This window comes from Trachurus trachurus (genome assembly GCF_905171665.1).
Source record: "Trachurus trachurus genome assembly, chromosome: 5".
NCBI lineage: Eukaryota > Metazoa > Chordata > Actinopteri > Carangiformes > Carangidae > Trachurus > Trachurus trachurus.
The window spans coordinates 36,457,868-36,471,620 of record NC_139896.1 but is presented as its reverse complement, the minus strand read 5'-3'; the positions used below and the strand labels follow the sequence as shown (position 1 = coordinate 36,471,620).

The window sequence follows — 13,753 nt, the reverse complement described above, 5'->3', positions numbered from 1 at the left end:
TGTTACACAAATACACATTAGAATTGTAAAATATTGTTTAGAAAACACAAAGCAATTGTCTGTGTAGCCAAGAACTATCACTGAGCCACAACATTATGCTGGGCGAAACGTTCCTTCATTACCATGAACACGTCAGTCCCACATAAACTCGGCTGCTGCTCTAAACACTCATTAGTGCAACACACATGTATTCATCTGGATCTGAAAATAATCCCCAACAAATTCAAATCAGCCCTGTTTGAGTAAAGTTGTTTTATATCTCTGTGTCAGTCTGAGGCAGAGGCTTTTCATGGGACGATAAGCAAAGTAGCAGAGCAGAGGCTGGAGCAGGAGCTGCAGGAGCTGCAGACTTTAGCTGTGACTTCAGCCTCATCAGGTGGAGAACAATCCACACTCTGAATGAGAAGTGTTGAAATTGAGGGCAACTGACGACTTGAGTCTTGTTACTTATGTTAATGATGTCGTCTTACAACTGCAGCGGGGTAGGCTGCAAGATGTGATATTAAAAATGAAAGTGAGATTTGTGTATCTGATGTCATAGAGTATTTGTATTTACTGGCATCCATGCATAATGAAACACAGATAAATGTGTCTGTCAGCATCAAATCAGTGTCTAATGGGCCCAGCAGTGGGGTTAGGTTTGATCCTGCCATGTGCGCAATGATGGGTTTGTGATCTACAAGTCAACGTCTCGACAGCATCACGTTCACATAAAAGGGAGAGGAAGAATGAACTGGGTACAGTGTACACATTCACATCCTTCCATGATAACAGATGTGACTGACAAGAGTTTAAATATTTCGAGGCCACACTTTGATGGAGCTCAAAGCTCCAGGGAGGTGTAAATACTCCAATTTATTCCCATTGACTGCCACAGTTGTTTCGCTTGTTTTCTTTACCAAATACTGCAGCTTTAAAATCCCAGGCTTCCATAAAGACATATTATTAAGCTCTGTCAACCAATCCAGGCTTTGATTTTAGAACAATGGAGTAAACAAACCCTCAGAGGGATATACTATACTATATGTGTGTGGGAGGACATACAAGCACGCGTCCGTGCAGGCCAGTGTGTTTTATTCATGTTTGGCTCTAAGCCACTTGTCTCTGAAGATATCAGAAGACCATTGTGATTTTCCTCCTGATTACACACCCCAGTTGTTTAATGCAGTTGAGGATAAATGAGTTTGTCGTTTTGCACATTCAGAGGGTTTTTTTCCCTCCCCTCTGAAAAGGCCACCTAACCATAAACACGGGAATGTGACAGCTGAACATAAACCGATGGATCAGATGTTTTCTGATGAATCCAGTAGTCCTTGTGCACGAGGGCATATTACACAAGAGAATACAGTTACAGTTTTTTTCTGTTATGGCACATCCTTATGTTGGCTACTCGTGGTCGAGTAGCGGTTTCTCTACTGGCACATGCTGGCGCAGATTTTTATTGTTGATGTTTCCTGGCTGCTCTTTCTGTTCTGCAGTCACAATACCAAGACGACTACGTGGCTGGACCCCCGCTTGGCAAAGAAAGCAAAGCCCCCAGAGAAGTGTGAGGATGGAGGTATGGAAGCTGCACTGCCCAGCCGCTCTACTCAGGCAAACTCAAGTTAACTGCTGCACATGTACAGTATTCACACAAGGGCGGACCTCTGTTGTATTTGCTGTACATCACTTCACACATTCTCACACAGTTAATCAAATAACAAGCCAGGTAAAATATGACAGTGCAACTTCTCATTCAAATGACATGTCACCCAAGATTAACCCTGAGCATCACAGTCAAGCAGCTACATTTTTCTGAAATCTAGAGCTGAAGTCTACTTTAAAGAAATGCAGACGTGCCTTTGTATCCCCAGGATGCTAATGTGGGCTTAAGTGCAGGCAGAGACAGTGAGTGGCCACAGCTAGAAGAGTGGGACCCTTCCAGCTTGGTTTTAATGGATTTTTACAGGCGGACGGAAAGCAAGTTGGTGTGTTGCTTCTGAAAAGCAACTCCAAAGCTCTCTCTTGCGTGAAGAGCTCTTTTCTCTTTTTTTTTTTTACTCCCTCTGCCTGATATGTTCATCAGGGCATGATGTACATCAGCCGTTCCATCCGGCCTGCTTGTTGTAACCACAGAAATGTTCACTAAATTATTGTAGGCTATTTTCATGGCTACTTTCTTATGCTAAATGTCCCAGTCAGGGGGAAAAATACACGGGTAGCTTCTGCTGTATTTCACCACCATGTTGAATGGGTTACAACTCCCAGATGATGGTCTGCTAAATACTGTGCCTGCTTTTTCTCCTTCTGTTATCTTTGTGTGTGCACCCTATTTTGCATTCTGCTACAACACAGTGTGACGCTATTTTCTTTTGCAGAGTTGCCTTACGGCTGGGAGGAAATTGACGATCCGCAGTATGGCACATACTATGTTGAGTAAGTGCTATGTATTTATTCATCTATGTCAATTTTCCAAGGAGACCAGCTGCCATAATCATAAACAGTGTAAATAATAGGCACACATACAGTAGTACACAAACGCGTGAGCAGAGGTATCATAGTACAAGTGCATGTTACACTGCGTAGTGCACATTAGCAGTGGACCAGCATGAATCAATACTGTCTAAAAATAAAGAGATGGATCTAGCACACAGCTCATTTTGTCTCAGGTGAGGACGCTCTGATGCAACATGCAGACAGGAAGCGTTTACCTGAGAACACTTCAAGATTCTGATCAGGATTTTCCCTTTGTTTCTCAGTGGGTGGTAAAATGAGACTCTGTGGGTAACATCACAGTGACCTGCATGTGAACGCAACGCTGATTGTGCTCTGACTGTGTTCTGCCTGTGTTTGTGTAACTAAGTGTGTGTACGGAACGCCAGTCTGGATATACGTCCCTGCATATTGTTTGCGTGTTTGTCGGTGTGCAAATTGGGTTTTTGTGCTCAGCGCTGCAGCAGGGAGCCAGTGAAACACAGCCATTGTTACAGCGGTGGCGAGAAGTGGGGGAGATTTTCAACTATAGGATGCGTGGAGCGAGGAAAGTGGGGGCAGGAAGGAGAGGTAGCAATCTGTTGTGATGAAAAGAGAATGGGAACGCTGGCGTTGTTTCATTGCTCAGACTGCAGAAGGATCCCTCCTATAGAAGTGACATGAGAGAGGAACTCACTGTTTAGACAAGGAGACCAGGAGAGTCAATGGCACAAAGATGGAGCCTGTTGCTGCCAGTGTTTTAGCTTGAAATGAGCTCACTGTGAAACAACCAGTGTGGTTTGTATGCCAGGGGACAACAGGCTGTTTACCTTGTTGTAGAGGAACAGGATGTTGTTGGCAGTCGGGGGGGTTCATTTCCTACAATATCAAAAGGCTAAAAGCCATAGTAGCTTCCCCCCATAAAGAGGAGGCAGCCAGCCTTTACTGCATGTGTGCTGTGTTTATTAATGTATTTATAGTGGTGCCACTACCGTGTCCCTCTATTAGAAAATCACAGCTGCATTATAGGAAAGGTCCATGCATAATTAATTGCAGAAAAATGGTTATTCAGACCCCTTCACCTTGTGCACATGTTATTACACACTTCATTTAACGTTTTTGCCTATCAACCCTCTCTCATTAATGCATAATGTGAAAACATGTTTTTTGAAATGTAAGGAAAATCATTAAAAATCAAAGCATTTGAAGAATAATATCATACAGCCCGTATATACTCTTCAAATGCATATAGGCACTCAAAGCATTATACATACATATGCAGCCAGTCTGTACTTGAAAGTCTCTTCTCTTAAATCTGAATCTGAGTCTCTTCTTTTTTTAAAGAAAGTGAAAATAGGCTACTGGCAGCACTGCAGGACTCGTAGTGTGGTACTGGTACTGACTAAGTCAGTCTACTTTTAGTCTTTTGTCTGATGAAGAGCACATCCAAACGTACGTCACAGTCATGTAATAAGTAAAAAGTACCACGCTACGAGTCCTGCAGTGCTGCCAGTATTTTTGCTTTCTTCGTTCTTTGACTTTTTCTACTCAGCACCTGCCCTTTCTCGGTGCGATGTGCATGTCCACAAAGGTTTTTTCTGTCTTTTCTTTTTTTAGCCACATCAACCAGAAAACCCAGTTTGAGAACCCAGTCCTGGAGGCGAAGAAGAAGCTGAGCCAGGAGACGGCCGCCATCCAACAAGCCGCGGCAGCACCTTCCCAAGGTAACAACAACACTGCAGAATGTCCCTTTAGATTAAAAGGAGAGAAAAACACCCAGTACAAGAAATAGATTTAATCACAGATACATGGGAAACCTGCGACCACCACACTGCTGCTGTAACCTGTGACCTTTGAATAACATTGTTAGATTTCAGCCTGTCTGACTCAGGTTTATCAGACATGCATAAACATGTTCAGCTATAATTACTTCCAGCACATTTCTGTCATTCATCGTCACTGTCTGGGAAAGAGCAAGGTATACCTGTATGGGTGAAATGATCTAAAATCATGACACACTTCACATTTAACATGTTCTAACAGCTTGTATTACTCATTCATTATAAGCTAATTCTTCCCCTTTAGTGCTCTACAGTGCTAATTGTCCTGGTCTTTCTAGTACCGATGAAATTCAAGAACAATGGGAGTGGCATTGGTTTTATTGGAGTCCTGTAACATTTTCACTGCATTTATTTTATTTCTGCACCCACTATAAATCACAGGAGTGAACAGTGGACAGTAGCAGTGGACAGGAGCATCGGCTAATTGTCTAAACTCTAATTGTACTTCAATTACGTTGGCTTATAGCCTGTAGAAGCCGACCCTCTCACCTCAGTCAGGGCGCTGTTGATAAATGTGTTTTCTGGGAATAGAAAGCAGTGGGAACGTCATCGTTTCATGCAAGGTCAGCTGAACGTGTCAACCTTCAAGTAGCCTCAAACAATAATGGCTTGTCAAACTCAGTCTTTTCTTCCCTGGTTCGCTCATGTAATACATATTCTTGTCAGCTCCCCTGTAATGGTCTGTTCTTTAGGTTGACAAGCCATTTTTCTCCCGCAATAAACATTATGAATTAAGTATGTTTTCATTACCATGGATGTATAATAGATTACAGTGCTGCAGCGGAGCCAGATAGACAGGCAGAGGCCTGGCAGTGGGAATGCAGGGGAGGAGGGCGGAGGGCTTTTAGAGGTGCATGTGGCAACAGCTGGTGAAACAGCTTCAGAGAGGCCAGGCAGAATCAGACAGCTCTCTGCTCAGGTGTGTGGGGACTGGAGAAACTGATTACCGATTACACAACCTGCTGAGCTGTCAGACGGTTGCTATGATGAAACCAAAGCATCATCAGTCGGCAGTTACACCTCAGGCAACATTTCAGACTTTAACGGTTAGTCAAGATAGAAGTTATTTCATGGAAATCAGTACTATTACAATAGAAAAGAGACATAAACATAAATATACAGAGGGATCCAACAGCATGATAACACCTTACCCTTCATTTAAAAGGAAGAGTGGTCTGAGACTTTCACACTCCACTGTATTCAATACTTTTTGTTAAAAAAAAGGATTTGCTAACTTGCACAGAAACATTCCTTGACATCAGCTTCTCCTAGTGTCATTTTTATTTTGCAGGGTATCATCTATTGGTTGGCTATCGACAACTTTCAGGTCAATATGTAATTTGAGGTGTTGCTGCAGCTAGATCTGCAGAAAGTGTGGTGTTTGCGACCCATCTGACACACCAGCTTCTGTGTTCGCTGCCTGCATTCTTCTAATTCGATTGTCTGCATTGTAACTTGGTATTTCCCCCCGTTAGTCAACTGTTGGCCTCACAGCGCCAGTTGCTTTTGAATTCTGCTGTTCAAGGTGCATTCCTGGAGACAGCAGCTGCCGTTACTCCATTGATCTAGTAAAGAAGATGTCTTCCCAATTATGCTGAATAATGTCACTGGAGATTTACGACGCAACTGAGTCACACATGAGAAATCAAAAACCATGGCTGTTTTGATGCGGTGGATCTGATGGTTTTGTCTGCCTCTGGCTTTCAAAGTCTGCCCACAAACATTGGCACAGAGACCTTCCTTGGACTCTCCCACACAAGTGCAGGCTCACACACGCCACACTCACTTCCTCCATTCTGCTTCTTTCTCTCTCTTCCTCCATTACCTCTGTCCGTTCCTTTAACACACAAACGGGCAGTCAGAATGATTATTTCAGCACACGATGGGGGTGGGTGGGGGGGAGGAAAAAAAACATGCCATGTGAGTTTATCAAGCAATTTGAATGTGATTATGTAAATGAGCTTTGCTTGATCCATGCAACAGTGTGGACATCTGGAGTCCACGCTGGCTGTGATAAGTTACACTCACTCACAGCTGTTTATGTCTGCGGTAGACGTTTGTGGCTGCTGAACCATTTGATAGTCTGAGAGTGGCTGCATTTAAATTCCTCACACAGGCCTCCAAAACGTACAGAGTGTTTTTTAAAACCGGAGGAAATGAGAGGGGAAATGTGCAGTTTTTAGTTTTCCTGCCAAACTACTGTTGTGATCTTGATATGGAAATAGGCTCTTTGTGATTGGAAGTCGCTGTCCACTCACCATTTGCACCAGACAGAGATAAAGAGGTAGAACTGGCAGAAAAGATGCACTTTCAAATTCACATAGTCACAGCAGGTGGCATACACATACTTTAGTGTGGTCTTTTAGAATCCAGTTTAAAGGGATAGTTCAACATTTTGGCAAAGTGTTCCATTGCCATAATCACTATAGTCATAGCAGTAGGTTCGTTACCTTTATTTGTTGGTGCAAGCTATTTTTAGAACGGCGGAGCAGAGCCGTGAGCTACTCAAAGCTACGCTACGGAGGCTCATGGGATTTCTTGGTTTCCCTCATCAAACTCATCAAAAACACAATGCAACAACTCCACAGCGCTCTGGTGGACAAGTTGTGACCTGCACGTTCACCACGCTATGAGATAATAACGAGACAGAATTGTTTTCGAGGTAAATACAGAGACTTCTTGCTGAAAAACTGTCCCTGAAGGCAACGTGCATCAGCGGTTTTGTATGAATTTACCTTTAAAACAACTACGTCTCATAATGTTCCGTTATTATCTCATAGCGTTACACAAATAAAGGCAAGGAACCTACTTTACTGCTATGACTATAGCGATTATGGCAATGGGCCAATTTGCCAAAATGTTGAACTATCCCTTTAAGCAAGACTCAACAGTCTCATCAAAGTGTACATTTTGCTTTGGTGTGTCTTATTTAACCTGTTGTTGACTTTTGGACTTACTTCAAAGTTGAGTGATATTCTATGTTTTTTTAATTTATATTGTCAACAAATGAAAATACTGAGACCGGCCCAGGCAGCTACTGTAGCATCATGACTGAGATTTGATGGCAGTAAGAGAAACATCATCTCATTGTTGGTGATTCTAACAGCCTAACTGCATTTTAACCAGCAAGGTCACAGTGAAATAATGCTGTTTATTAGCATGCAGACTGGTAGAATATTGGATCTAAATTAGTCATTATAGGACACTTGTAAAGGCTTTTTTCTGCAATTGTATTGAATTTTATTCATACAGAGTGAAATCATAACATATTATCTCAAAGCACTTTACAGGGTAAGGTCAAGATCTAACTCTCTTATTACAGAGATAAACTCAACAGTTTCCACAAAGAACACGCATTTTGTGATGAGAGGGAATGAGAGTCCCTTTGAATAGGAAGACACAGAACCAGGTTCAGGGTGGGCATCCATCTGCCTCCACCAGTAGTCCATAACGAATAGGCCACTAGTTTCCCCCTAATAACCTCCACAGAAGTGCTTATTGATAGTAAGTCAAGAAGTTGCTGTTTATTGATTACGATTGGAATCAGTGAATCATGGGTTCATAAAGCTAAGGGATTTGTTCTTGAGTCCAGGTGAACATTGAAATGCCCTTGATGCATTATGAAAATATTGAGCTCCTAACACCAAAACTGTATTTAGTGAGTTCTCCACACCTTCAACCTTGGTCTTTGACCACCACAGTCCAGTCAGTTAATCATTAAGTCCATTGCGAATGTTTGCTTCAGATATGAAGTTCCATCTAGATGTTACAATGGGAGACATTGTGTCCTCAAGAATGAGATGGACATAAGCACAAAGCAATTGGACTTTGCCTCAGGATATTGCCATTGAGAGGGAAAAAGAGATGCATGTCTATTGAGATACACAAGTTCTATTCCCATTCAGTGGTTGAAGAGCAAAGCCAGTGCGGTATAAGAGAGAGCTCCTTCAGAGATTTTCAAATAGACCTATTTAAAGCTTTTTCATGGCTAAGAACTTAAGAATAAAGTGTTAACTCTGGTAGTTGTATGCTATTATGGATGTGGAGTGTGAAGAGGAGGCGACTTTGGTGAATTTTGAGAAAGACCCCAATGTTAGAATGGAGAACATATTCATACAAGTCAGAGTAAATTCAGTTTATTATTATACACCTAGTACTGTAGTTGTAGATAATGGTTGTGCAGACAAAATGCATGAAGAAATGCTTTATAATGAGTAATAATGAGCTAACATGCAAGACTAATATGCATGCTATTAAACAACTAGTTAATGTTGAATTACCCATTCTTGTAATAGTAAAAGTAATGTACGTAATATTAAAGCAGAAGTAAGCGGAATGTTTGTGTTAATATAAGTCTTAAATAGTTGTATCTTCCGACAGCAATCACTTCTATAGAGTGTTTGGTCTGAAACACGGGTCTGTCAGTCACTCTGCTCTGCTCTGAGCCGAGGAGAAAACTTTCCTTGTATCCTACAACCTTTATCCAATGAGGAGAGAGAACGGCATAAAGGGGCAGTCCTCTCTGTGTGTACAGCCAAGGGATGCGCGTGAATGTGGTGACGTAGGGACGAGGGCGGGGACTGCTAACTCCATCCGCTGACAGGAAGTTAGCCAAAACCACCGGATCGCTTACTGCTGCTTTAAAATATAAAATGTGAAATTTGTTTATTTACTACGTATTTGTCCTTTGAGTAGATTTATTTTGCTGCTGTGGTCCATTCAAGAAACTGGTAGGATTTAAAAAGAAAAGAAAATGTCAGACCATTTCTCAACATATGATGATATTTCTGGCATCCCACAGACTGACAGAGAGCCGCATCACATTCTCTCAGTGTGAAGAACAGTAGCCGCACCATTTGTCACTGGCTGGCTTCACTTTTACAGTTTTTGAGTCAAAGCTAAAAGGCAGTTCAGGCCAGGGACCATCAGGCAGCAAGGGAAAAATGGTGTGTCCGTGATCTAAAGTGCTGATATCACAGTAATGCCAGATAGGGAGGCTGCTCAGTTTAATGCAGTGTGACCCTGACTGTTGGTTATCTAGTGTATGCCACGGCCAAGCTGCTGGTCCATATTGATGATGCCATTGACCTTAAGTTGTTCCTTACTCAAGTTATAAAAAGTCGACACTGACAAACCTCTTTTTTCGGACTCACTGACTGCAGTGGGGAGGGGACAAGAGAGGACATCTTCCTAAATTGGACCCTGCCAGGGGTGTTTTATAGCCGTCATGCTCCATAGTTTTGTAATGGGGGGAAGTCAGTATATTAGATCTAAAGCTAACATTTAATATCATTTTTTCTGTCTGTCTGTGTCGGTATGAAAAGGTCTCTGTCACTGGGTTTATCTATTTTAGGTATATAACACCATGGCTGTTAATTAGAAAATACTAATTACTGTCTTGATACCCTGCACATAATGCATATAATTGACTTTCAATGCAGACATGGATGGATGGATTTTGCTGCCTTTCAAGAAGGATACAAATTCATTCATCAGCGTTGCCGCATTTGATGTTGCACACCACTTGGAGATATCACTTGTGTTTGAGAACAGAACACCTCCCTCTCAAGGCGCCCATTACACAACCTTTTTTACACACATTTGCCTTCATGTACCCTTTGTGTACAGGTAAGGGCAGTGGCTTCACCTCAGACCCCAGCCAGCTGAACGGGGAGATGTACCACACAGCACTGAAGAAGAGCTCCCAGGGATTTGGATTTACCATCATAGGAGGCGACCGCACGGATGAGTTTCTGCAGGTGAAAAATGTGCTCAGCGATGGCCCGGCGGCCCACGACAACAAGATGGCGTCCGGTGGGTAACATTTTTTCTCTCACTCTCACATATTCCCCATAGACAAGGGCAAGAGAGAAGGGAATACTCCTGTTCCAATAAACATTAAAATCCTATTTAGCTGGCAGGAAGATCCATGAGTTTATATCTGCTAATTTCTGCAATATTACAGAAAATTCTTTTGCAGCCATCTCTGACGCACCTGGAGGTATTAGTTCTACCTCCGTGTTGTTCACTTAACCCAACGCTGTCCCCTGAGCTGGATAAGGCAATAACAACAACCTCAGCTCTGTCAAGGGTACCGTTTTCTAACAGGCTGTGTGATGGGTGGGTGTGAAAGTGTCTTACATCTTTGTTGTTTAGTTTCTGATCTTTCCATTGCCTTGCGGTTGTCTACATAAACCAACAGCTGTGTGTGCGTGTGTGTGTGTGCATGTTTTCAACTGATTATTCAAAGACGAATGCGCCATTCAGTTCCACATGATTTTGAAAAACACTTTCAATTGGATGAAAATTGAGGAAATGCCCCTGTGTGCGAGAAGTGTCATCAAATGTTTGAAATTGTGTTACAGGGAGAGAAAATACATTGATTTTGATGTAAAAATGCTTCATTAAATTTTTTTTACATGAATTAAATAATCACAAATACCACTGAGATATAAAATTTAAGCTGGAAAAATGTATTTTTCATTTCATAACACTTTTTGACAGGCTCATGTGCTGCAGTGGTTTGGACTGAATGGATTGAACACAACTAGCGAATTATATAGCTTTAAGTATTGCACTCAAATTTGGTGTTAAGCATTAGCCTACATCCAAACCAACTAACTAACTCAGTATTTCTTTTTTTTAAAGTATTTTTTGGGCCTTTTAATTGACAGGATAGTCAGAGAGAGACAGGAAATGGGGAGACAGAGAGAGGGAATGACATGCAGCAAAGGGCCGATGGGGGATTTGAACTGGGGCTGGCAGCAGCGTGGCGCCTGCTCAACAGTACGATGCCGCAACTTCTGTATTTCTTGAGGACAATGCTGTGAGCGAACCGTGAGTTGTTGTTGTTTCTGAGTGAGACAGACGCTGACTGTCTTACACTTCTTGAATATATGAATGGACAGTAGTTTAGCAACAGGAAGAAAAAACAGGGGAAGAGTCTCAAATTGTTTGACTGTTATTATGGAGTCGGATGTGAACTGACGACATTTTCTCAAATCTTCAGTGACAACATCTCCCATGAGTATCAGTCACAGACGCAGTGTGTCTCATTACCAGCCAAGTTGTTGCTGTTTGTTCATGTTGATGTTGAGATGTCATGAGGTTTCTTTGTATTGTGTGTAGTGTGTGTGTGTGTGTGTGTGTGTGTGTGTGTGTGTGTGTGTGTGTGTGTGTGTGTGTGTGTGTGTGTGCGTGTGTGTGTGTGTGTGTGTGTTGTGTGTGCGTGCGTGTGCGTGCGTGTGTGTGTGTGTGTGTGTGTGTGTGTGCGCACATGATATGATGGTTACAATGATGTGACAGAAATCTACACCCATAGTTGCAGAGTGCTATTCAGATCTGCTCAACAATGGAGCAAGTGAAGGAGAGACAGGAATAAAGTAGAGATGGATGGTAGACTGAAGCAAAAAGGAAGAGGTACAGAGAGCTGCCAAAATGAAACTCAACCTTCCTCTGTTTCTGATGACTCCCATTGAAGCATGATGCAGTCTGTTACAAGTCTGAGAGTGGGAATTACATAAGTGTGAGGATGTGCTTGACTACAAATTCAAAATATTGATAAAACAGTACCTATCAAAGTAAGAATTATCGTATGGTTGTATGGAAAAGTCTTCGCATATTGTATAATTATGTATATCGTATACTTATGGGTATATGAGATATAATAATTTAATAGATATGTCTCTGATACTAGCTTTAATAATATAATATACAAAGGGAGGGCATGTCACAGTTTATGCATGGATATAGTGATGTGTGTATATGTAAAGGTATGCAGATGTGCACATGAAAGATATTGCAGTATGAAGATTTGATATACAAGAGGTGTATAAATAGAACGTATGGTTGTAGTATGTGCGTGTAGGAATGTGTGTATATGTTGTGAGTATATATGGGTATGAAGGTATGTACATATATACGTATATGTATGGGTGTGCGTGTGTATATATACTATATATATATATAATGATATGATAGTATAGGATATGAAAACATGGATCTATAATATAATATAAAGAGTATATATGACTGTAGTGGTAAAAGGTGCTGATATGAAATGGAGGAGTGAGGAAGCTAAAAACCTCAACGTGGTTATTGGTTTTTCTTGTGTTGTTGTTTTTTTCATTGTGTTTTGTTTCTGTTTTTGTTTATGTACTGATGTTTTTGTTTCTTTGGTTTTTGTGTTTATTATGTTCTGTATATGTAATTGTGTCGGACCGCAGGAAGAATAGCTGTGGTTTTGCTGCAGCTAATGGGGATCTTAATTAATAAAATATAAACTCAACTTTCTGCTCTTTCTCTGTCTTAGGTGATGTGATTGTGGAGATTAATGGGATGTGTGTGCTGGGTAAGACTCATCCAGAGGTGGTGCAGATGTTCCAGTCCATTCCCATCAACCAGTACGTGGACATGGTTCTTTGCCGTGGTTATCCTCTCCCCCCGGATGTGGATCTAGACAGCGACGAGCCTCTCCCGCCTCCTCCTCCTCCAGCGGTGGCTCCGGCCCAGCAGGCCCTGCACGGGGGCGAGGTGGTGACGGCCGTGCCCCTCATTAACGGACAGCCGCTGCTGGTGAAAGGTGACGTTCTGCACGGCTCCTCTCAGGAGCTCCACTACGTCACCACGGACGCCAGCGGGCGGCCCGTGGTGGCCGCGCTGCCCAACGGGAGGCAGGGGGAGCGGGAGGACGTCGCCTCGGCGATGCTGCAGCCGGAGCTGGTGAGCGTGCCGCTGGTGAAGGGCCCGGGAGGATTCGGCTTCGCCATCGCCGACTGCCCGCTGGGCCAGAAGGTGAAGATGATCCTGGACGCCCAGTGGTGCCGCGGCCTGCAGAAAGGAGACGTCATTAAGGAGATCAACAGGCAAAATGTCCAAACTCTGAGCCACGCTCAGGTGGTGGACATCCTGAAAGACTTACCAGTGGGCAGCGAGGTCAATGTGCTGGTGCTGAGAGGAGGTGAGAGACTGAAACCCTCTGTCTGTCATCCTCTGTCTGTCTGACTTACTTGCTTTCTCTCTTTCTATCTGTCTGTCTGACAGCATGGATGGCTGTGTACCTACACATCCATCCATCCATCCATCCATCCATCCATCCATCCATCCATCCATCCATCCATCCATCCATCCATCCATCCATCCATCCATCCATCCATCCATCCATCCATCTCCATGTTGTCTCCATGTTCTCTCTCTGTCTACATGTCTGTCTTCTCCTCCTGTTTCCATTGCCACTCATTTGTTGTCATGCTTTAATGGCTTCTTATGTGTGACATAATTTGCTGTCACTGTCAATACAACTTCAACAGTGTCCATGGGAGGTGAGGTCAGAGTGCTGATACTGACAGGAGGTGAGGTGGTGTTGTGGGTGATGTCACTGTGTCTGCGCTCCTTATAAGGTCACTCACCACAGTAGAGACATGCTGCCTTCCTGTTGTTAGCTGAATAAAACCCACCTGCAC

General features: G+C 42.8%; 1 protein-coding gene across 1 annotated transcript in view; it reads left to right on the top strand.

The window, feature by feature from the left end:
- magi3b (membrane associated guanylate kinase, WW and PDZ domain containing 3b) overlaps positions 1–13,753 on the top strand; it is a gene marked incomplete at both ends in the record, with an annotated part of 141,115 nt that overhangs the window by 117,788 nt on the left and 9,574 nt on the right. The window contains 5 exons of the mRNA XM_083971397.1: positions 1,479–1,558; positions 2,358–2,415; positions 4,069–4,175; positions 9,921–10,106; positions 12,604–13,251. Coding sequence (XP_083827523.1) covers positions 1,479–1,558; positions 2,358–2,415; positions 4,069–4,175; positions 9,921–10,106; positions 12,604–13,251 — 1,079 coding nt within the window. The remainder of the gene's footprint in view (positions 1–1,478; positions 1,559–2,357; positions 2,416–4,068; positions 4,176–9,920; positions 10,107–12,603; positions 13,252–13,753) is intronic.